Source organism: Telmatherina bonti (genome assembly GCF_933228915.1).
Source record: "Telmatherina bonti genome assembly, chromosome: 4".
Classification (NCBI taxonomy): Eukaryota; Metazoa; Chordata; class Actinopteri; order Atheriniformes; family Telmatherinidae; genus Telmatherina; species Telmatherina bonti.
In genome coordinates, this window is record NC_136622.1 from 16,980,147 (window position 1) to 17,006,404 (window position 26,258).

At 37.6% G+C, this 26,258-nt stretch overlaps 1 protein-coding gene across 1 annotated transcript in view; it reads left to right on the forward strand.

Annotated features, from left to right (window-relative positions):
* The window catches only part of celsr3 (cadherin, EGF LAG seven-pass G-type receptor 3), a gene marked incomplete at both ends in the record, with an annotated part of 103,595 nt that overhangs the window by 43,108 nt on the left and 34,229 nt on the right, over positions 1-26,258 (forward strand). Inside the window, 11 exons of the mRNA XM_079238454.1 lie at positions 452-674; positions 3,530-3,645; positions 4,016-4,104; positions 4,403-4,417; positions 4,800-4,957; positions 7,906-8,069; positions 9,513-9,638; positions 10,757-10,926; positions 12,022-12,207; positions 14,301-14,411; positions 14,549-14,717. Of these exons, the coding sequence (XP_079094580.1) occupies positions 452-674; positions 3,530-3,645; positions 4,016-4,104; positions 4,403-4,417; positions 4,800-4,957; positions 7,906-8,069; positions 9,513-9,638; positions 10,757-10,926; positions 12,022-12,207; positions 14,301-14,411; positions 14,549-14,717 (1,527 nt within the window). The remainder of the gene's footprint in view (positions 1-451; positions 675-3,529; positions 3,646-4,015; positions 4,105-4,402; positions 4,418-4,799; positions 4,958-7,905; positions 8,070-9,512; positions 9,639-10,756; positions 10,927-12,021; positions 12,208-14,300; positions 14,412-14,548; positions 14,718-26,258) is intronic.

Consider the following 26,258-nt stretch of genomic DNA (forward strand, 5'->3'; position numbering starts at 1 on the left):
AATACAAACATCCCTACATGTGTACTTACGTCTCCTAGGATCTTAGCTAAGGTTACCTACGCTACACTGCTGGACTTAGTCATCAGCTGCGTTAACTTTAGCCTGAACATAGACATAATATAACATAGACAAAGATATATATATGTATATGTTAATGAGCCTGTTTCTCACTAGTCTGTGTGTCAGTATTGGTTTAGCCATTTCGTAACTCTTCCTCCCTGTTCCTCCCTGTAAGAGCAGAAATTTTGGGACAATGAGCAAATATGCAGATGTATTTCTGAGGAAGTTTTACATGTCACTTTTTCTGAACAGCGTTTTTCTGGGTGACTTTTTTCTGTTTTTAAAACAAGGGTGAAAAATTGAGAGTATACACACTCTTTGAGGGACCACTACATCACTGCTACTGAGGTTTGACTAAGATTCCTGCGCTGTTTTCTTTTTTTTGTTTCAGGTGATCGATGTGAGTTCGACCGGAGGCAAGGCAGATGTATGCCGGGTGTGTGTCGTAATGGCGGGACATGCCGGGAGCTTTCCGGTGGGGGTTTCCGCTGTGAGTGTCCTGCAGGAGACTATGAGCATCCATACTGCACTGTCACCGCCCGCTCCTTCCAACCCAAGTCTTTTGTCATGTTCCGGGGCCTCAGACAGAGATTTCACCTCTCCATCTCTTTAACGTGAGTAGATTAATCTTCTTCTTTTTTTTTTTAACGTGTCACATTTTTCTCCAGAAGTTTAAAGCTAATGATGAAAATGTCATTCCATATTATATTCTGTCATCTTGTGTTGCTTTTTGCAACTCTCATCTCTCATCATCCAGCATCACTCAGACAGTGATCCATAATCACTCCTCTTTGATTCTCAGCTCTTTTACAGAGTCTGCCTTTGCTTTAATCTATTTATTTCATCTCCGTCTGAGATCGATCCTGTTACTCATTCACCCTCCCTTTGCTGCCGCCACCTATTCGCTATGAGGAGTGCGGTTTCTCAGCATACTCCTTTTTATCTGTCAATTTACTGGCTTCACTAATGTCTCCTTGGCCTTCTGTCTCTCCACTTTATGTTCTTATCTTACGTCTGATTCCCTTTATTGTCTTACATGTTTCACCATTGGCTCCAAAGTAGAGTGACCTTGTGGTATTTGTGCTGAAGAGCCAGAATACTTTTTTTTTACAAGAAGGCAAAAACACAGTTATCAACCCTGATGAAGGATTTTTAAGCTGTTTTTTTTTATGTTCAAATGTCAAGCTTTGTATGAAAAAGTCGTTAAAGAAGAGGTTTGTATATTTGTGAATAGACCGATATTGATCCTTATCAGTTTTAAACTTTGCTTTATTTTTTATTGAGCTGCAGCCTTTATAGTTCTTTCATGTGATAAGCACAAGGAAACACAGTTAATATCATGCTAGTGGTCACTTATTGCTCTTTTACTTTCAGCAACCCCCCAACCTCATTTTGTTTCTCTGCTTCTCTTTCGACTCATACCACATGGTTGTTTAAAGGGGAACTCAAGTGGCCCCTAATTGTGGTCAGGCAGGTTTATGGGATGGTTGCTATGGGTGATGTCATTGAATGATAGTTGCTAAGGTGATGTTGCTCGTGGGGTTGTTGCTAGGCGGATGTGGCCAGCGTGAGTGGTTCCTGTGAGCCCTAATGGTCATGGTATTCATGTCAAAGCTGTATTGTTGCTGCCTTAAAGCTCTGATCTGATTTGTTCTATTGATCTGCGGCCACCATTTATGCAGTTATGGTTACTGAATGAAGGCAGTGAAAAAGATGAAGGTCTCCTTCTGGAAAAGAGCTCATTTTATATGTTATATTTTATATGTTAAAATTATATTGGCATATGTTGGTTTTCATATGTAATCATTACAGCATCCTTCAGAGAAGCAGGGATGTTAATAAACATACATTTTGTGTTTCAACAATGCCCTAAAAACACATCTGAATCTGGGAACTCAACCTTGTGGTGTTGCAGTATAGCACTGAAATGGTAAAGTTCAAGACAGCTATACTCATGTTTAATCCCTAACCGAGTTAGATTTATTTATTTAAATAGTAAAAATCTGAGTTATGACTGAAAAAAAAGACATGAAAATAGTCATTTCTTCTTTGATCATCACTCATTCACGGACGTTTGTGTTGTATTTTGCATGTTGTTTGAGCCTCACTGCTCCTACGGAAAATGTTCCTTATTGATGTTGACCCCTTATCTGACTTTTAGAGTGGTTTTTATTAATAATTCTGCTTGTGGAAACACAGGTAATATTGCTCTGCTGTGCTGGAATATGAAAACAAAGTATTTTTAGCTCATGGTGTAATTGTATTTTCAAGCCAGCTGGGGAGAGAGCGTCTGCACTTGCATCTTTGATTTGTTCTGCTGTGCTTGAAACCTTAGCTGGCCGCTTAGCAGGAGGAGTTTATAAATAAAAACTATAGTGAACATGCGACATTCCTTCATGTCTTTTTATTGCTTATGGGGACAAGTCATCTCATATTAGTTTTCTGATGCAGTTCTTGGCCTTTAACTAACAAATCTCACAAGCAGCAATAACACTAATAGAGATGAACATATGGATAAAGCATGCTTCTTTGCTTCCACGGTGTGTGCTTGGACACTGCGTTGTTGCTGACTCATCTCATGATTTCAACTAACAAAGCTAAGGCTTTACATTTTTCAGCTGCATCTTGCAGAAATGTTAACTAAAAATTAGAATTCTGTGGTGGTGGTAGAACTGCAGGAAAGCCACATCTCCTGGTTTACAACCCTGGATTTACATTTGAAATTGGCACAAATCGAAGACAAAGTTGTCAATTCTTCAGTCAGCTGTTTGCGGCATGATGCAGTCCACAGAGCTCTTTTTTTTGGAGAGCAGAGAATTCGAAAGTCCATATTTACATTTTTAACTCTATACAAAAAGAATCATTAAGAATATTTCTCTTTAAGATCTTATAGCATTTAATTCAGCAGACATTAATTATCTCATAGCTCGAGGGCTCCTTGCCGAACCCAACCTCTGACATCTGTAGACTTATGGATTTGTTTTGGAATTTCTGGAGGGCTAAGCTGCATCTATTGAATTTGAGAAATCTAAAAGAAAAATCTACATTAGCCGACGCATGTCATGGGTCAAACGAATAAGTAATTTGAGGGCAGATATATAATCTTATGCAATTTTGAAGATAAAAGAATGGCTTGCTTTAAATATTTTTTATTCTGCTTAGAATTTGCTATACATTTCAGTTAGAAAATATTAATGATATCATGTAGTTATTAGGATGTCAGATGAATTACTGAGGCAGAATACTGCCAGGCCTATTTAGTGTAATACAAACCAAATGCTGTTTGTTCTGTCATATGTAGGAACCATGTTTGTTTTGTTGTCTGAATTTGGGTTTTTATTGCTTGGGGTGTAAAGTCAAATGTTTCATCAAGAAAACAAAAAAAAAAAAACTATTCGGAAATTGCAATAGTTATTTGTCTGTCTGCTTTATAAGAATGAATTTTTTTTTGTGAAACCTCCTACTCCAGTTTTGCTACCCTGGAGAGCAGCGGCCTTCTCTTCTATAATGGACGCTTCAATGAGAAACATGATTTTATCGCCTTGGAGATCCAAGAGGGACAAGTGGTCTTCAAATACTCCACAGGTATTGTATCTGTATATGTGTGTATGTGCGTGACTCCATCTAGCATGCTTGTTTCCTAATTATTTTCCCTCAAGGAAAGCTTGTGGGAACAGAAGTAGAGACCATATGTCTGCTTCCATGTATGTTTCTGCTGCTTGTGCCTCAAACATTTGGAGATCGTAAAAAAACAGACATCCCTCCTGGGAAAATAATGTTTGATTATCCACCCATCTAATGGTTGTCCCCGAGGAGTAAATGCTTCCAGTCATTAAAAATATAATAATGATGTTTAATGAAGTTACTGGTTCATACGAATCTGGAGATCATGCCGCAGCTTTTTATTAAGTACTTTTATGTATACATGACATGAGCTACGTCCATCTACCTGTAGGTGAATCGTCCACTCAGGTGAGTCCCTTCCTCCCTGGTGGTGTGAGCGACGGAAACTGGCACACGGTACACATCCATTACTACAACAAGGTTGGTGAACATCATCACACCACCTTTGGCTGCCTTACACCATTTTTTATTTTTCATCTGTTTGATCTTTAGTGTCTGTCTGATGATCTGGCTTTTGTATTTAATGTGACTCTCTGGTAATATCTGCCCCTAACTTTTTTATTATTTGTCTGTGATGCGGAAAGGTTGCTCATGCAGACAAAGCACTTTGGATTGTAATGATGTGTTTGCTTGTGGGCGTTTGCTTGTCACCATCTTATTCATGCATATTCGCTGAACATCTCCTTTAATTTTCTTCATGTGCTTTCATTTTCCTCAGCCAGCTACACGCTATGTGAGTATGAGTGTGTGTCAGGAAGCACATGTGCTTCCTTCTTGTTTAGGTCCCTCTTGCCACTCTTTTTGTTCCTGTCTTAGATCAGAAAAGAGTAACAGAAGAATGAGTGTTGTCTCTGTTTTTCTTTTTTCCAGAATTCTTACCGCTCTGTGGTGTTTATTATGTTTTGTCTAACTAACATAAATTTCCCCCCTTTTCTTCCTAACATAAGTAGCAAACTTTACATCTGATCTGATGTGTTGAAAGAGTTTCTTTTTTTTTACATCTCCTATGTAAACGCTTGTTGTTGTAAGCTGTTGTATTTCTTGCATGTCAGCTTGTTTTTTTATTTTCTGGTTCTTTGGACAATATATTCATCATTGTTTATGTGTGTGTTCAGCCTAAGCGCAGCATGATTGGAGAAGCCCAGGGTCCGTCGGATGAGAAGATAGCTGTTGTGAGCGTTGACGACTGTGACACGGCCTTGTCGCTTCGCTTCGGTATGCAGCTCGGAAATTACAGCTGTGCTGCACAGGGCAAACAGACCAGCAGCAAGAAGTGAGTTTTTCTTTCTTTTACTCCTCTATACTTTCTTTTTGTATAGATTGTTTTGTTTTTTTTTAAGTCAGTGAACTAGAAACCGGATACATCTTCTAACATGTCTTACAGAATTGTAGTCTGAAATTATATTAAGTGCCACTGTAAAGCAATACAAGTAACGTGGTAGTCAGAATACAGATATTAGTGAATTCTGAAAACGCTAAATGATGAGTTATGATCTGCAGCATGGACTTAAGAAACAGGAATTAAACTTTATTGGGGAAAAACATTGAAAGATTTGATATTGCTATCCTGTATGTATTTATTATATTTGTATTCAATGTGAATGATAAGAATGTTCAAGATTTATAAACGCATCTTCCCTAACTCATCGCTTTCATTTGTTAGCTTACAACATAAGTTGCTCTAGCTGTCCAAACAAGTTCAGACTTAAGTTTAAAATCAGTGACAGGTTTTCTTTTTCAGGGTTGTGAGAGAAAGAACATATAGAAATATGTGTGCTTTAACAAATTATGACAGATTTTAGTTAAATGAATTGCCCAGTTTTTTATCCATGCTGACAGTTTGCTAAAGAGACAGACACCAGTACATGCTCCGCACTTGTAAAATTATTAATTAAACACTTTTTAAATGCCAGTGGGAGGTTGTTTGTACAAGGAGTCCAGGTAACCAAAATGCAAAGTGCTTCAGGGACAACATCCACACCGTAGGGCTCCAGCCAATTTGAAAGCAGAAGCTTATTTATGTAAAGTGTCAATGCTTTATTCTTTGCTGTACAGAGAAAATGCACGCAGTGTCATAAAGCTCTGAACAGTCATTGACACTGAGCCGTGGGTGGTGTTAGCACAGGATGTGCCAGCTTCTTTGCAAAGATAACTTTCATTAAATATAATCTGCAGCTGATCGGAGGCTTAACAGATATTCAAAGGCAATTTTCACTGAGTAGAACACCAATAAAGCTGATCAGCGTGCAGAGCCAGCTGGCAGCTCGCTGCATATAGGTTGCTAGATTTAACAAAGGTAAATCCTGCAGGGAGACTGGTTACATGTAGGAATTTTCAGAATTCACACATTATAGAATAATAGTGAAGTCATTGTTTCTGCTTAATTTTTAATTTCCACCAAATCTATAATGATTTTAAATACATGCTGGAGGAGGTGTTTTCCAGTAAATCTGTGTTATCGCTCAGTCATTTTCAGTTGTTTTCCATCCCACATCCTCAGGACGATTTGGGCTGTCCCTGAACTCATCATTGCAGTTACATAGTCATATAAGAGCTTGTTTCAGTCTTTCAGATCCAGAAATGAAAACATAGTGGTACACATATATTAACAGTGATTTCAGAGGAAAAAATCCTGCTAAACCTTTTGAATTGAGTTGGAGATGACTTTTAGGGTGACATCAGCGTTGAGGCGACTGAGGTTTTAATGAGGAATAGCTCTTTGACGTCTTTATGCTCCTTCATGGTTGTGTGTATCTCTCTGATGGCCTTGTCAGTCATTGGCTCATTATGCTGGATGATGAAATTCCTTCCTTTTCATTCCTCTCTGCATGTTTCTCATATGTTCTCTTAGGTACAAATGACACATTCACATTGTCGCTTTTAACAGCTGTGTTTGTTCTGCTTGACCTCGTTGAATTTGCGTCGCCAATTCTTTATAAATTCAGAGTGTCTTTACTGAGTCAAAGGTCTTCTGATGCTCTAACAAATGCTTAACACACACACAGGGTACACACACAGTCTCTCAGAAAGCAGCTTGTCATGGTGTGGATGTCTGGTCTCGCTCTGCAAGCTGTAATCATGCTGGCTGTGTCCTGTCAGCTCAAAGTGAAGCAGAAAGAAGGGGAGACAGATCAAAGAGGAAGGCCAAAGACGAACACTCCAGCGCTGTTTTTCTCTACTCCTTTTCCATTTCTCCATTAATAGCTAACCCTCCTCCTACTGGGTACTAACATCCCCTCCTAATGACTCCCTGTTGACATAACTGTTACTTAAGCTCCTGTTTGTTTGACTCTTTTGGCGCCTATTGTCTCTGGTATTCTTCAATGCACTGTCCGCTATCATCTTTTAGCACGGCACTTGACATGTCTTAGAATGAGACTAAATAACTATACCAAAACAAGATAACGTTGCTAGACGGAAACAAAACTGTGCTTTTTTTTCCCCTGCCTATGTCCTGTAACTGTCATTTGCCGTCCTCCGAATTCCTCACATTACCCTTCAGTTCTTTCCCTACATCCATCTTCCATCTGTGTTGTCTCTCTCACTGCTCCCTCTTTTGTGATTTGCCATAATTCTTGCTTAATCTCTTGTTTGTTCCTCTCACTCATATTTCATCCACAGGGAGCTTTTATCATCCCTAGTTTTCATCTCACTGTTATTTATTATACTATTCCTGTATGAGCCTGAACATCATCCCCATCATTTCATGTCAGCTTTCTCCCTGTGTCTTCCACCTTCACTGCATCTCTCCAGACATTTTTTTCATTCATTCATTCATTTTCCTAACCGCTTAATCCAATTCAGGGTCGCGGGGAAGCTGGAGCCTATCCCAGCAGACATGTGCACCCTAACTCAAACTCAATAGCTTGTTCGTTTCCATCTGGCAGCTTTTTATATTTGTCTTTTCAAAATGCTGTCTTCTTCTCCTAGTTCCACTTTCACTCTGAAAAACATAGTTGTCCAATTTCTCTAAAACTTCCACTGTTATTCTTTGGTTCTTCATGATGATGCCTACTTTTGATGCTACACTTAATCTCTGGGTCTGGTAAATTCCTTTTGCCGCTCTGATACATGTTCCTTCTCTTCATGTTTTCCATTTTTTTCTTCTCTTCTTTCATCCCTTTCCTTCATCCTGGAAGGATAATCCTGTGTTTCCTTCTTAACCTCCTTTCCTCTCCAATTTTTTTGACTGTACTTTCTCCTTAACATCTTGTTTCTTAGATCTCTGGATCTGACTGGTCCATTATTTCTGGGTGGAGTTCCCAACGTTCCTGACAACTTCCCTTTTGGTACCAGGGAATTTATTGGCTGCATGAAGGAGCTGCACATTGACAACAAGGCTCTGGATCTCGCTGGGTTTATTGCTAACAATGGAACGCTCCCTGGTCAGCACTGCTAACCTCATTTGTTTTCTTGAAAACATAAATGATAATAGATTTGCATCATTTGCCATCTTCTTTCATTTCATAAACTGTAAAAATCAGTATAACGGACGAAAGCATCTGTTGTTTTTTATGCTATGAACCCTTTTAGAAATGCTTTATGAAACAATTAAAATAAGTTGCATGTTCAGGTTGTTAGGAAAAAGGTTTTTAAAACCAAAGCAATATTTCATTGTATAATTTTCCACACATGATGGAGACAAGTAGCTCAAAGAAAAGCAAAACTACGAAGGCCTTTTTTAAAATACAGAAGGTAGATTTAATATTAGAATATAATACATGTATTCATTTGATATAAAAATAGTAAAGTATGAAGCAAAACCTTTCCTTTTTTCTTAGTAATGTTCACTGCTTTACATCACACTTCCTTAGAACCAATAAAACTGTTTTGCAAATGTGAACATTATTTACAGTCGCAGCTTTTTATGGACTTGTCAAGATGAAAAGTTGTAAGTTTTGTATTGGATTTTAGTCCTTTACAGCCTATATCTGTCCCCACTGAAGAAAGGCAACTCCAATGTTTTTGCTTTTATTTATTAATTAATTTATTTTTTTGTCATTTTGTTTCCTTGCTTTTATGGGGTGCGATGAAGGTGATGTTCATTTGCCATGAGCTTCTGGCACTGTTGCAATTACTGTATTGTTGCATTGTTTTTCAATTACTTCTGCAAATTTCTGTTCTGTTTCCTGCTTCTTTTTTCTTTTCCTTTGGTCTTGCCATTGCCAGCTGCTTCTGCTTGTTTCTTTTGGCTCCAGATCAGACTGGACACAAACACAGTGGTATTATAATTAAATGTAGTCATCACCAAATGATCTGTTCATTTCAGCTACATAATACTTTCTATATGATGTCATAGACCATACTTTTTTCAGTTTTCTTCATTCAAAGGAATTTTGAGCTGTCCAACTTTATTTTTCTGTGTAAATAGGCCATTGAAATAATCCAATGGCTCAGTATCTTTTTAACCACTACTGACCCTTGATATATATATATATATATATATATATATATATATATATATATATATATATATATATATATATATATATATATATATATATATATATATATATATATATATATATATATATATATATATATATATACATACATATATATATATATACATACATATATATATACATACATATATATATATATACATACATATACATACATATATATATATATACATACATACATATATATATATATATATATATATATATATATATATATATATATATATATATATATATATATGATAGAAAGTTGCACCACCAAAATTAACCGGATATTTGACGACTTTTCCAGGCATTTGTAGAAATTTTAATTCAAGCTTATATACTTGTGAAAGCTTCAATAATCTCTGTTACTGTTTATAGGCTGCAGTGCCAAACGGCCCTTCTGTAAGTCCAGCCCATGTCAGAATGGAGGCACCTGCAGGGTGAGCTGGGAGACTTTTTCCTGTGACTGTCCCATAGGATATGGAGGGAAGGACTGCAGCCGTGGTAAGAGGCTATATTTATCCTTGCCTTGTGGTCCTATAGGTCTAATACATGCTGCATGATGCCACTTTGGTATTTGGTAATAGGTAAGCGTAATGACATTATTATGTTTCTATCTTATATCTTTTTTAAACACAGCCCATATTTGATTTTCACAGGCCTTTATTTCTGTGAAAAGATTTTTTTAGTCATGACTTTATGGCGTACTTAAAATAGTGCAAATCAGGTAATTCCTTGCCAGGGTTCTTTCTCATACATGCTGCAGCTTAAATACTGCAGACACTGCTGTTTTACTTCCTCAGCAGTTGAGATTTAGAAATCCTTTGTGCTTCATTTATTTGTGGCTTCCCCTGTTCTTAAACAGTTTTCTAAATGTTTCACTATTTCCTTCTTAATAATTGCTTAACCTTTACAACTAAAGACTTTTTACTTTGTAACTAGGGTGGTATTTACAATTTGTCCAAAGAAAGAGGGTCAGGGGAAATAGCCTACTATCCATGTGGATGTCATTTCAGAGGAAACTGAAATTGCAGAAGACTACAGTGCATCTCGAGCCTCATTAAAGCTCATTAAACTTGACACATAAAAAAGAGACACACGTGATGCCTGGCTTCGTTACCTTTATCTAATTAAACACAAACAAACATGGACCGAGTCTCCACACAAGTGGATGTTCTGTTTCCCAGGTGAATTCAAACTGAGTTTTAACCATTTATATTTACTGGCACTTCTTGATTGCAAGCTTGGATATCGAACACTGCAGGGAAATCTTGAGACAAAGCATGCTTTGGGCAAATAGTTTTTTTTTTTTCTTTTGCATTCTGCTCAGTGATCAATAGATCAATTACTTTGTTTTTTTGTCTGAAAGTATAAAGCAAGAATATCCGTGTTATCGTTATAAATCACTCTGTAAAGATCTTTTACCATCACATGACGACATTTTTAAGTCTTGTTTTTTTGTTGTTGTTGTTTTAACATTTATTTAGGCGAGCTGATAATACAGATGATAGATATGATATCTAAATATCATGTTTAATGTACAATTATTTTAAGAGAGTTTTCACCAGTCGTTATGGAAATACAGTTCTCATAACGGAGCCTTCTTTTTATCTTTAACTTAGTGATGCCACATCCATACCGCTTCCTTGGTAACGGTGCCCTGTGGTGGGACCTTAAAAATGACGTGACCATTTCCACGCCCTGGTATCTCGGCCTGGTGTTCAGAACAAGAGCCCGAGAGGGGACATTGCTGCAGGCTCAGGCGGGCCAGTACACCAGTCTGCTGTTCCAGGTGGGCACATACACATTCCTACTACTGCATGCAGTAAAACAATTCAATGAAACATGAGACTTGTATTTATTATGTTTCATCATAAAAAAAAATATTCTATCGCTAAAACGTTTCACCAAACCGACAGGTCTTAGCTGCTAAAACATGCACATGTTTCACAATATTCTACTTATTAAAGTTTGGGTTCAGAAGATTTGAATGGTAAATTGAGCAGGTTGGTGAGTCATGTAAGAGTAGCATCACTGTTGTCACTGTCGCTGGGGCTAAAGCCTATCCCAGCAATTAGCAAGCGAGAGGCAGCGTACAACCTGCAGCCTTTCCTCTGCAGGGCCAACACCGAGAGACAAGCAACCATCTCTGAGGTTCATGCCAAATAATTATCTGGATTATTATTATTATGATGCTGGATTGCTTCTAATTGATTAATCAATTTGTTAAACACAGCTCTACTGATTATTTCCTAGCATGGTATAAAGAAAAACCGTCTTTTTTTCAATAAAATCATTTTCATATGAAAGACCACACTATTACATGCTGCAACAATTACAGATGAATCTTTGGCTGCTATGGGCATAAAGGGAAAAAAAACTCATGGTGTGGCCACCATCATCCCTTGACCTCAACCTTCTTGATAACCTGTGGAATGACAGTGGATGGCAGCATACCTCTAAATAGCAACTTGGAAGGCAATTCATGTATCCTCAACTGACAACCAGGCAGAAACTATCCAAAGACTTCTAAATTCAATGGTTGAGAAAATTGTGAAGGTGATGTAGAAAAGAGACTTCAGCTGTGTGTGTTAGCTACAGTCACTTTGATAATGGCAAAATTACACTTAAGTCTCAGTGGCATAATACAAATGTTCTGCCTCAGGATAACACATCTAAAGAGAGCTTTGTACTCATTGTACTGCCAATGAAAGCTTTAGATTCCCTGAATTTTGACGGGACTGCAGCCAAAAATTTGTGTTTGAAGCTCTGTTCTTCTAACACACACACAAACACAAGCATGTACACCGCATGTACCTCTTCCTTTCTTTTTCTCATAATTTTTTTCTGTTATTCAGCTTTGCACATTTTCTTTCTTCACTCACAGGTGGTAAATGGTCAACTGGTGTTCTCAGTTACCCGTGGCTCAACCAGACCAGTGCGTTTGCGATTGGATCAAGTTCAAGTGGCAGATGGTCGGTGGCACGACCTCCAGCTGGAGCTGCGAGACGTTCGCAGTGGCCGCGAGACACGATACGTCGCCACACTGCGGCTCGACTTTGGACTCTTTCAGGCAAGAACAGTCACGCAAATCTGCAGATTTTCATTGTTCCAACAACAAAAGACACACAATCTTCAGTTTATCATACGGGGAAATAAAGAAAGGTTACTGCATATGTCATTTTCCGCTGATGACTCATTTTGGGTGTTTTAATATCTGAGCCCAGAAATATGAGTGAAATGTTGTGCTTCCTATAAATTGTGACATGGTAAACCCTTAAGTACATAAACTTTGAATAAGTACACACACATACGATTATTTGTAACGTGCATAGCCTTTTTACATCCATGTAGCATCAGACTCTCCAAGATGTGGGACGCTAATCCTAGTTCCCCTAATCTCTAGTGGATTACTGTGTCAGATTGAACTGGATGATGTCTATTTGATGTGTGTGCGTGAGTTTGTATGAGCTATGGGCCGTGCATATGCAACAATGACATGAGCACACTAAAGCACATGCTTTTATCATTTTTGGCTTGCTAGAAGGAAAATAAACAGTTTTGTTTTCATGCTGTTTTAATTCTCGAATCATCAGGCAGCAGTAATGTCTTTCATCTTTCTGCTGCTGTTCACCGCGGCTATTCTTCAAAGTGGATCGAGTGACTCGCTGAATAAATGCAGCAGAAAGCATTTGTAGATATGAAATTATTAAACATTGCAGCAGAAAATTAAACGGCAACACGCCCTGAAAGGGTTTGGCATGTGTGCTGCTACTATCTGATAGATCCCACCCTCCTGTTTAGCATCTCTCTCTGCTGCTGAAATGATGATGAATGAGGATCATTGATTTTTTTTTTTTTTTTTTTTTTTTAATTCTTCCTGCGTGCTAAGCTGCCTATCAACATTACTTTTTAATTCTGTTAGTGTTATCATCTGATCGCTGACCTTCTCTCTGCTGACTGCTTATTTAATTCAAATTTTATTTGAGTTATTTAATGATTAGTTCTGTTCACACTCTCTTCTTTGACTGGCGTAAGACTCATACAGTTCTAACCTGCCTGGAATATGAAGCTGTATTAGTGAATGAAATAAAAAAGAACAAAAAGAAGCAACAAAAAAACATTTAAATCTCACTTATAAAAGTCTGCCGTTGCTTTCATTACATATGACTTAGTTTTTAAAAAGCATAACATCATTTTTCATTGTTTCACAGATGGTTATTTTCTAATTAACAGCTACACTTTCAACCAAGCTTTGCTGTCTAAATGATGTACAGTCATGGATGGAGTTAAAGTTTCTTCATTTGAAGACAAACAAAATAAATGTGTATTTGGGCAATCAAAACCTTTAGATGGTTACGATAGCACAAAGCTTGCTGTGATATTTGACTTCCCTTTTTAAATTTGACATACAGATAAGGTCGGTGGTCAAGGCCAGCTTTTCTCAGTTATGACTCCTCAGATGTTTAAAGTTTAAACCCTCCTCATGACTTCATGATTCACGCTTTTATTATTTTGCAGACAGATTATTGTGATTGTCTCTATGATGGTGTTGCTCGGTGAAGAAAAAAATGCTGCCAACCCCCTTCTAACAGAGATGAAACGGCATGATCACGTTACATATGTGCCAGTCTCTCTAGACTGGCTTCCGTTCATTACAGGATCCAGTTTAGAATTTTATTACCTGTTTTTAAGAGTCTCAAAGGCATTGTGCCTCCTAACCTGTCTGAGGCCTTACAGCCCACAGAGCACTGATGTCTATGAATCAGTTATATTTGGATGTTACTCGATTCACACAGAGTGGATATGATTGAGTTTCTTTCTTTCTATGAAGCTGGGTGCCGTACATAGAGTAGCTCAAACTCTCAATCATTTTAAAATTTGCCTGAAAACTTTACTTTTTGGACATGGTTGAGTAGTGGTATAGCTTGACTTTCATCAAGCAGGCTCAGTCACCATGTGCAGTGCTTTGGTCAGTTGTGGCTGCTGTGACAGAGAAATAAACGTTGACTTTATTTGTTAAATTTTATTTCAGATTGTTAAAACTGACAGAGTTGTTCAATGTGGCCAGATTATAGTATTTAAGATGTCTGGTGTGTATCTTTGACTCTTGCAAAAGCCTGTATTTGTTTATTATTAATAAAATGTTGTGTCTTTCACCACTAGGGAACTGTGATAGTGGGAAATGAAATAGATGGTCTGAAGGTGAAACACCTGCATGTGGGAGGTGTGCTGGGCGCTGGAGAAGTTCAGAACGGTATAAAAGGATGCATACAGGTGAGGATGGATGGACTGGATTGTCAATGTTATGATGATGCAGTGGAAGATGGATGCAAGACTTAGATATCCTCAAATAAGGAATTGAAATAAAAACTTATTTTTGTGCTCTGTTACATGAATCTCTCTATTTGCAGGGTGTTCGACTGGGTGTACGACCAGATGCCCCAGCCCTTCCCCGCCCATCCAAAGCTGTCAAAGTAGAGACTGGCTGTAATGTTGGCAACCCCTGTCTCTCGTCTCCTTGTCCAGCTCATAGCCGCTGTACCGATCTGTGGGAGCGCCACACCTGTATATGTGAATCAGGTGAGTGAACAGATTTTATGGTTTGATGTGAAGAACGTGACATGCTTGCCTCCTGTTGTGGTTCTGTGATATTTGGAGGGTCCAGTCTGCTTTTGACTTGAAAGAGGTTGGGAATTAATTTTTTGTACTGGAACATTTCCAGTAGGCTCATTCATATAAGTACACAATCAAATATTACATGTACAGAGTTGATTACTGTTTGACTGCACTGAGAGAGGACTCATTACATGACGATAATGGACACCACAAGTATTTTAATATTCTGTATAATTTGCAGCCAGAAGAATGTTGCCATTAATTTGCAAACTAGTCATGCAAGAATAAATGTTACTTTTCCCGCATTTGAAACATGATATATTTTGAATGTAACTTTGTTGATATATTATGTAATAAATATGTTATGATGTTACATTTAAGTTGTTAAGAGGAAGTTTGTGCAGCGGAATATGTCTGTACTAATTATTAATTTATTAATTACCTCGGAGCACCACTCATCACTTTTAACTGACCTAAGATTCAGGCGGATGAGACACCTGAAATAAACTCAATTCGATGAACAGTCTCAATTTAAAGGAGTAAATTCTAAGAACGAATGAACCAGAAATTGTGCATTCAGAAATTATGACAAGAACGGATGAATTGATTATACATATTTATTACAATGATGGTAAACATACAGCAGTGAAAATGAGCAATGATGGAGAGGTTATTGGTGAGATGGTCTAATGAATTTCTGCATGGGGTTTCAATTCTGACATTAATAAGGAACGCTGAAATTAATGAAATGAGATGGAGCAGGAAGAAACTGGTTGGAATTAAGCAAATAAATCGGGATGATTATCTTACTTAAATCTTTGATAAGAACGTGTTCAATAATTCTAAATTTGGATAAGAATTTAAATTTAATTATTTAGTTCGAATTTGATGTACTGGTTTGGGACATCACAAATGTTAGAGCGCTATCAGATCCTACTTGGCGTGGTCAGGCGGAGCTGGCGGGCCAGGTGGTTCTCTCCTGGACTGCGAGTCTCCGGGACATGAACCGTCTGTCGTCAGAAGAGGTAGGTCTATGCAGCTACTCTGGGCTTCTGGGTCCGTTCAGCGGAGTTCCAGAGCAGCGTGATGATGATCCAGGTAGTCCCAAAAATAGATAGTTCCAGATTTTACGTGTAAAGACACATTGGAAAAAGTTGGAGCTACGGTTCTAGTTAATTACTGATCTCGGGAAAAATGGCTGGTTACAAATAAACACTTGTACTTTCTCCCGTTCGGAAGAACGGAGGGGTAAAAGCTTATAACGAAATAAAACTAAAAATAAAAAGAAGACGAAAGACCAAAGACTAAAGAAACTAAACAGAAGACAAAAAGCTGAGGAGAAGACAAAAACCAAAGACAGAAAGCTAAGGAGAAGACTCAGGGAGTCAGGCTGCCAGTCTGATTTAAACAGACCCGCCTCTCGAACTTCTAGCCAATCGTGAGTTGCTTCTGTCAGAGGCTGACCAACCTTATCCAATCAGGTCAGCTCTAGTTCCTTCCCTCTGCATCTCATTAATGTGAACATGATACCCAAAATTCTTTGCTTTGTTTGACTCCAATACACATCAAATCACATTCTTTCAGAGTTATGCAGATTCCTCGTTTGCTGGGAAGAAAAGCATTAACTTATAGTATTACTTTCACACATGAAAAGATTGGCTACATGTAATTTTATTAAAGGTGGATTAATTAATTGTCATGACTCGTCCTCATCGGCCAATAAATCCTAAACAGGAAAACTCACATTTTATTCATTCACATTAGTAGCTTAAGAGAGGTCTGAAGCTTGGAAAACATAATCAACAACATTTAATGCAGTTTTTATGATTAATATGCGTGTGTGATCAGTTCAAAGAATTAAATCACATATCCAGATAAAATAATGGAAAATAAGAAATTCAATCAAAACAATTAACCACAGTCATTTAGACTAAGTTAAATCGGTTAGACAACTTGTGAAATAAGATCAATGAGGTTAAGCATCTAAAGTTTCCTTCAGTTGGGGAAAAAAGTTTGAATTTCTTTCCAGTCACCTTCTCAGTCAGGGGAGGGGTTGTTCTGGCACCATGAAGTCTGGTACTTTGATGAAAGGTGTCATTTTTGACAAGAACCAGGGTTTGGTCAGATGCAACTCTCGGCATCCCCCGACCTGCAACTATAAATTGTTAGATGTTCCACTTAGAAAATCTCTTTGTTGGTACAGCTGCATTCTGTAGAGAGAAAAGGTGTAAATCTCTTAGTGTCGTCCTCCTTTGGGTCAAATGGTCATCCTTCTCGTCCTGTGTGGACCAGTCTTACTGCAGAGAAAGAAATGACAACTATTGTTTAATCCAGTTCGAATGTCTTTTAATCCTGGAAGGCCAAGATCACTACATTTGTTACCTTTTATGTCAGCCACTTAGGTGGACAGCTGCAGAGGGTCCTTTGGTGGAACAATCTGCTGAGGGCAGTTTTTCATTTGGGGAGGGGGCAGATTAGACATTTCTCCCATTTACAGTAATTTTCCTGTCTGATTTAATTCTGACAAAGAACCAACACCAGAGAAAGCAACAATTAATGCATTAAAGCTGACAAGTCATCAAGTGGAGTATAATACATCAGGTCTTATTGACTTAGTTGTTTAATAAGATGTGTTGTACTACTAAAACGGCTCATATATCGCTATGACCAGTGTAAAAGACACTTGTAATGGATGCAGCTAAAAATATCAAATGTTGTTATGAATTGTTGAAAAGGCAAAGAGAAGTACAGAGAGGCATGTAATTTTTGTTGCACCGAAGCATCATCTTTTACTTCGACAGGACACACTGCCACCTTAATCAATACTTTTACTCACTCTGGCTTCACAGTGGTGATTAGCGCTGCAAGAAGGTCACTGGTTTGAACTTCAACTGGGGAGGGGTATGAACAGGGCCTTTTCTGTGTAAAGTTTACATGTTCTCCCAGTGTATGTTCTCCCTGCTGGGCTCCTGCTTCTCCCTCTGAAAACTTCCTAAGTGTGAGTGTGATCGGGAATGGTCATTTGCCTCTCTGTGTTTACCTGCGACAGACTGGTGATCTGTCAAGAGTTCGACCTGGTTCTCGCTTGCTAATTCCTTGGATAGGCTCCTGCCCCCTTGCCCTGAATTGGAATAAGCTGAAAGGAAAAATTAATGAATGTTTATGAGAGGAGAAGCTGCAGAAAAAGCAAAAATACTGCAGTGAACACCGAGCAGTTTACCTGGCTGATTAATCATTAGTGGAAATTTGCCAGTGTTAGCCAAATAGCTCATATTTAATGGTTTCACAGGGCCAGATGTTACATTAGCAGTTGAAGAAATACAAAAAAAAAAACCAACAAAAAAAAACATGAACTAAAGTTAGTTATGCAGAGTAGGGCATAAAATTTAAAAAAAAAAAAAAATTGATGAAAAGTCTTAACAAAACCATAAATTAGCACAGAAAACAAAGCCGTAGAAATGTTAAATCTCTTGACATTATAAGTAGAGGTAGAGGGGACATTGACAAGCTGCATACAGTCAGTCAAAATCATCTTAAAAGCAATACATATTGTCAGTTTAAGACCAAACCCTGGTTGTATCTTCCTACATTATTGCAATCTTTGGGTTCAGTGGGTTCTAGAAAGATTGCCTTGGTAAAGTATTATAAGAAGACACCAAGATGCTGATATTCAGTCATGTTGAGCTGCATTCAGATCAATGGAAGGAAACCTCTAAAAGGATTTTTTTAACAGTCAAAAGAAAAAAAAAAAGTCATTGTCATGTTGAAACAATATATAAGGACAAAGTGCTGTACTCTTGTGTAATTTGCAGCAACAGGGATAATAACCAAACTGTGAACAACTGTAATAGACCCCGCCTGTTATTGAGCAGGCTGTTGTTTGGGTTTCTGTAAACAACATCACGGACATCCCCACCATATGTGTGGGACCGCTACAGAGCACAGCAGGGTGCAGTGGAACCTGTGGTGTAGCTTTAGGGCGGCCTCTGGGATTTCTTTTTCAGACAAATGTGTCCTTGCTGAATCTGAAAATGATGGAAGTAGTTTCAATCTCCAGTGTGATGGCAGAGCAGGACTTCAGACCTCAAAGCAAATTAAAACAGCAATGCAAATCATCTGTCTGAGGCAAAGATTTAAAAGTACAATTATTTTGTAAATATTACTTTAACTACAACTAAATCATTTGATTATTCAAAAGGCAGTACCAACTTTTTTTTTTTTTTTTTTTTTTTTTTGTCTTGTCCAGCATTTAAGCAAGCAGACTGATGTTCTGGATGCTGTGTTCTGCTGAGCAAATTTATTTTGCCAAGGGGAACTTTTGTAGATGTAATGATCCCCTTGTATTTCTTGATTCTTATTTTATTTTTCAATTTGTTTTGGATAATAGCTTGTATTACAGAGTTTATGCTGCTGGACCCGACCGGAAAGGACAGGAAAGGGGCAGAAAGAGAACAGAAAAGAGAACATTTAAAAAAAAAAAAAAAAACAAAAAAAAAACAACCAAAAGAAAGAGATCAATGCATACATGTATATGCACATACATACCCACCTACATATATATGTATATACACTCGCACATACATTATATATATACATATATACATACATACATACATATACACATACATACACATGCATACACACACATGTACACATACATGCATACATAAAGATAGATATACATACATACATATACATACACACACACACATATATATATATATATATATATATATATATATATATATATATATATATATATATATATATACATATATACACATATACATACTCACATACATACACATACATATACACATACACACACATACACATACATATACATACACATACACTCACACATGCATACATATATACATATCCATACACATACATACATACACATACACACACACATAAGTACACACACATACCCACCCACACACATAAATATATACACCCACACAAGCCAACTCTAGATTCGTGGAGAACAAAACCGTTGACAATCATGAGGACCAGAAACTAGCAAGTTAAGTCAAAAAGACAGAAAGAGAGCTACCTGCTGTTAGTGAATAAACTTGCTGGATGACTCAGTGACTGTGACACATGCAGTACCAACTTTAAGTCCATGAGGACCAGAAGAAATGTGAGGAATCAGCTGGTTCTACGCCAGACTGGCTGACTCAGATTATTTCCTGTAAATCATTTGATAATATTTCAATGAAATTGAGATGCGGCACCTTACTTAACCTTTATGGTGTATTGCTTGGACTGCAGAACAGGAAGAAGGGATCTTGACTCAAAATTGTGGATGATTTGTCTCAATGTAAAGGTCTTGGATCTATAATTGTTGCACTCCGTCTTTAAGATTTATCAGTTAATGGCAAAATTCAAGGTTTTGAACAACTTTTAAGTCTGTGAGTGTTTCTGCCAATTCCTTAAACAAGTTGGTCATTGACACAGTCGTGAGTAATTTTCTACTTCGGGCATGCACAATCTGCTAACCTCTGAGTCGTGGAAATTGTTCTAATAATATGAGCACAGTGACACTGTGAAAACCTGACATTGGATATGATTAAAAATTTTGTTTCAGAAGGGAAGGTGAAAGAAAAAAAAGCTGATTTTAAAGAAATAAAGGGAATAATTGTGTCAATATCTGTCAAAGTGCCCGCCAACTCTCTAACTAGGTTAAACCGATATTTAGGTTTGCATAATGAGTCCACATCCACCTGAGACCAAGAAAGTCAGACAGACTGCAGGCCAGTTTCTAAGTCTCCCAAGGTAGATATAACTAGGCAGAATTAATATGAAAGAAAAAAACTATGATTAAAGCAGGAATAGAAGAGGGTGGAGCAAGAAGGTGAAAACATGTAGCATTTGTAGAGAGACGGAGAAAGAAACAACCAAATACTGGAAGATGCAGAGGAGGAACAAAGGGGCAGAAAATGTAAATGATTAATGAGCTGGAAAAGGCGGGTGACAGAAATAGTGCAAAAATAAACAGAAAGTTTAGAAGCAAGAGGAGAGAAAAAGAAAGGAGGGCGTGAGAAATTCAAATCAAACAGCCTGAAAACACTGGCGACACGTTTGGGACTGTGCGTATGTACACAGCGACACGCAGAGAAGTTTGGGAAAATGAACATGACAGCTAAACGTATAACAGAGAAAGTAGTGTGGAAGCAAGATGGGGGATAAATGTGGTATCTGATATTCATCTGGAGCTTTATTAGCAGCTACTCATTCAACAGCTGCCGATTAATTCTGCAGGTATTGATTAAACGTGCAAGACTAAGTAGAGACTGATACAAGAGATAATTCATATCTATAATTAAAGGGGAAGGAAAACAAGAGATCTGGTTGTAAATTAGGATGGAAAAGAACCAAATGAAAAAGAAAAGCATCAGAAAAACAGGAAGCAATCAGCAGACAGGTGATCATCATTTTTCAGTATCAGTTGCATCCTTCTTCTGCAACTTTGGTCATTATTCAATAAATTTCAACCCAAGAGTGAAGACTGGATATAAACACTCATTTTAATTTACCTCTTAAGCAAAAGGGAACTTTAGCTTAAAGAGAAGGACTTTGAATAGTAAATGGAAATTAATTTGGTGTATATCGCTGTAAAGATAACCTTTTATCAAGCCAGTTAGAAATAAATCTATTCCCCAGTTTTCTTCTCTGGAAGCTGAAATACTTGTAAATGACGCAATTATCAAATTCTTGAGGAGATATCAATAGTCATTGCTGTCTCACACTGCAGATGTGCTCTTTATTGCCCGTGTAGGGCAATCATTGTTTCGGGTCATCTGTACTTTTGGGTCGACATATTCTTTTTTTTAACCACAGTCTTGAAACAACTAGGCATCCTCTGATAGAGTGAAGTTACCAAAGTGGTCAATACTCTTTCACACCAGATACACCGACATAAGAGAGAGTATTTTTAAGATGTTAGTGTTGGTGGTAGATTAAAGTTATGGCACAGTTAATTATCTTATCTCTTATATTCTGATATGTTACACAGTCTATATCCAGATCAGATCACACACTTGAGTCAAATATATAAAAGACTATGCATTCACCTGCAACTATCAGTGCAAAAAGCAATGAGCTGCTGAAAACAATAAAACATATTCAGCCAGTAACAGCTCTGCAAATTAAAGCCATCTTACTGTGTGAGGAAGGGTCATATTTCCTATACTGAAAGGATATTTGAGTAACACTTTTTTGTGCATTTCAGCTGTAAATGTCTGCTTGAAAGCTAGTAGTACTTAAAGACTTTTGAGTAGCTCACATCTGTCACTGAAAACAAAACAAAAACATCCTGTGCAAAGGCTGCAACCACAGCCTCTACTCTCAGATGAAAGAAGAAAGAAAGTAAAAAGAAAGTTTTCAAGAGAGAAGTATTGATGAAAATGAGCATAAGATCAAAGCAAAGTTGGAGTAAAGGAGTAAAGTCTTAGTGGGTTGTACGGAGGATATAGGGTGTTTAAGTGGAGGCCTCAGGCCTGACAGCATGAGGAGGAAACAGAGAGGCACTGCTCTCCCTGTAGCATCCTGCACCAGCCCGCAAGCATATGCTAACAACTTGACTCATTAATGTGGAGCATACTGAGAATGGAAACGCACACTGATATCTTCCCAGCTAAAATAAATCACACTTGCACACTCACATACACACTCGCACCAGTCTGCAAACTTAATGTGTACGATTATTTACTGTAAACATGCAGAGAGAGAGAGAGTCGTGCACTCATTATCATTACATTTCATCAGCACAATGCATTAAAAATGAAAACTATTATACAATGAATGTTGCTTGGAGACAAATCAAACTTTAATAAAATCAGAGAGGGGAAAAAATGAAGAGGTGCCCTCTGAATAATTCCCTTTCATTTGTGTGTTTGTGTGTTTTGGCCTGGTGCTGAGAATAGCTTCATGCGACTCATATTGACAGCACATCTGATCTGTGCACTGCAACCTCCAACATAGAAAACAGATGCCTTCATGCTCACACACACATATACACACAGTTACATCAACACAGTCTCAGTGAAACAAGGTTCTACTGACAAAGCACCACGATCGCTTTCTTTTTTTCTTCCAGTTCCTTGCTGTGTGTCTGTAAGTGTTCAGTTTTCATGCTGATCAGACCTTTTTCATACTTGACAGGTGCAGCCAGTTGCTACAGGATAATTCTCTGCACTGAAAAACAATTTAACATGAAAAATTACAACCGTGTTTACGTCCACCTGAGTTCCCAGAGCTGTTTGAAAACTAACACACTCATAACTCAGACAACAGGTACTTTCAGTTTTACTGCAGAAAGGAGTCACTGGAAAACAGCGAAAGCCAAATAAATATTTCTGTAAATGCAGTTTGTCAGACAGGTGCAGTCGGTTGTTGTTTTTGTGTTTGTTTTGCTGCTACAGTATTTTCAGCTCAGCCCCGGTGGGAGTAAAAGAAAGAGATTGATGAGTTTCACGCTGCTCTGTTGTGTTGCAGCAGATGCCAGACATCCTGAAGGTGGTGAATCAGGGTAAAGCTGCTCTCTATGACAGATAAGTCCACACTTAGAAGTGTCATTTATTGATAAGGTAGGATGTTGGAATTAAAAAGAACTGAGGAGATCATTGTTTCATAGCTACATTAATATTACATTATAAATATATACACATCATACACATAAATATACATCATAAAATTCCTCACTTCACACAATTACTTAGTTTTTAAAACCCATTTTCTAACTACATATCATGGTTACATTAAACTCATGTCTGCGATGTGTCATGACTTGTTGTGTCCATTGTTCTTTAGCTTACAAAGTTCATAGTATGACTCAAACATTATCAATTTTAAACACAAACCCTCAGAAATTTGCAAAACATAGAATTTAGTTATTTGAGGGAGAAATCCGCTGTTGTATAGTGTGGTGACACTTTGTTTATCAGAAGAGCTGTGAACACCAGCTGTGTGTATTGCAGGAAAGCAAGAGGAAGGCCAGCGTGTATTTGCTGAAAAAAAAAAAATCAAACACTTTTATCAGTTATTGTCTTTTTGAAGATTTGCCGTCTTCCTGCACACGTCAAACATCCATCAAAGGAAAAGCTTAAAATGGCATGAAAATGATGCTCACGTGGTTCCATCGCTGAAAGAGACCAAAGCAGTTCTTAGGTTGAACAGACTTAGTAATGGCTCTGTCTCATACCAAGCCTGAACCAGTTCGAACTAGCACTCGAACAGCTTTGACTGTAAACTAGCTGTGAAGGGCAAAAACATATCTACAGCCAAAGGATGTATCGGTCTTTGTTCTTACAAGCTCAATCCTCTCCCTACGACTCTGTCGGGTTTTGTTGTGACAAGGCCAGTATCATTATAAGCATCTGAAAAGAGCCAAGGCCGCTGTTGCCTTGCTCAGCCAGTTGCCATGGTGAAAGTGTGAAGATGTATAGGGTTGACAGAGGATGATTGAGTGTGTGAATCTGTATGTTTTCGAGAATGTGAGTGCAGTTGGGGACAGGGTGGGGAGTCTATAGAAACAAACAGAACAGTAAGAGGATTTTTGCCTCCATCTTTCTAATGAGTTTGACGTCACTAATAAGTGTTTTTTGTTTTGTTTTTTTTTAAACAAAATTAAAATGGAAAAATCATTCATTAAAATGAAAGAAATGTTTCAATTATAGTCATTCTTTGTTTGTATGACATGGCTAAAGTCAGCTATGTGGAAAAAAAAAAACTTGATGAAAAACAAGTATCTAGGGGTGAGGTGAGAAGCAAGGCCAGATTCCTACATTTTTGGGAAAATCAAAAGCTTTAGAATAAGATATTCAAAGAAAAGAAGCCAATGAAATTCTACGCATGTAATGTTGCAGTCAAGGCCAGAAGCTTGAGAGGGTCGAAAAAAACGTTTAAGCCTGCTGCACACACCTTTGTCAGCTATGAGCTAAGCTAACATTTGTGTGGGTCTTCAAGCTACAGAGGTGTCCTTCAGGTCATTGCTGTTAAATTAAAAAGGGAGACCTGAAACAAGACAGCACTGCTGAAAACACAGCTTTCTATTGATTAGTGTGTTACCCCTTGATGAAACATAATATATTGTCTCAAATGATTCAGTTTTTTTTTTAATCAATAGTGTCAATATCAAAATAAGAGTGGAGATGCTGCCCTCAGATAAAATGAAACGGCACTATTTTGTCAAGCTGACAGTTGTTCATGTCAAAGTAGAGCAATTATTCCCTTAGTTTCACCCTTAAAACTCTGATAAATCACCTGCACCTCCTGAGCACAATCTCTTATATTGTAAATCATTTCTGAGGAGCAGTATTGTGTATTTCTGTGGAGTGAATTGTGATAGCTGGCCCTTTAAGTGGCATATGGAACTTTTCCAGGCATTTATATCCCGTCCAGGAGGTTTACAAAAATCAGTCACAAAATACATAGTGTTTATTCAGAGACTACATCCATGATAACACAATTGTTTATATCATTGTTGTAATCAAGAATATAGGTAACTACCACTATGCTGCTAAGAGACCTCTATATTGTCCTTTAAAATGTAATGAAGCCACCTCCTATCATATCTTTTTTTTTTCTCCTGAAATCCAAGACTTATGCAGAAAAGAAAAGGTTTGGTCACCCTTCATCTGGGTATTATTTCTACAAAGTACTGTTTGTCATGAAATTCAGTTTTATTCTTTTGGTTGAGCTTTATAGTGCTATATGTTTTTATACATTCATTTTATATATCTTTTTATCACCTGAAAAGTGAAGCTTTCCTGTGGTTACAGTGGTGGTGCCCACTGTGGGTGGGCTGGCTCCTGGTTTTTGCTTTGTTTGTGTGTATGTACACGTGTGACTGTATGTAAGAGTATCGAGAATATTTATGAAATTGCTTTGTGATATTCTTTGCTGAGTGTTATTTTAATATGCATAAATTGGTTTTACTTAAGCTGATGGATGGTGCCTGTCCCTGGGGTACTCCTGGGACATAGAAAGCACTTTCTATTTTTCTGTGTGTGTTTCTGTTTTGAATATGCTAAAAAATGCTATTAAAAGCATTTTCCAGATATTAGTAGCACTTGAGTTTACAATATGAATGTTTGGGTCTATAATTTAATTCAGTCCATCCACAAAAACAATTTAAATAAAAAATGTTAGGGAATGTAAGGAATTATTTTTTAATAAAGTCCCATTACCATTTAGCTTCAATCAATGCAGTGGTGTTTGCCGTTGTGTGATTCCTTATCTATGAACTTGCAAGTGGGTTTATATGTTTTCACCTGTACTTCATCACAAAAGTGATGCTTTATAGCCCAATCTTGACATATTTTAGTCCTTTAAATTAAACTAATCTACACTCATTAGTCAAATAATCTTCTTTTCAAACTGATGCAGGTCTGGGTGAGAAACCCTCTTTGTTTGTGCTAAATACCCCCTATAGTGTGTGTGAAGCCATCATTAGAATAAAGAGTTTATGTGCTGGCCTGTATTACCATACAAGAGGCT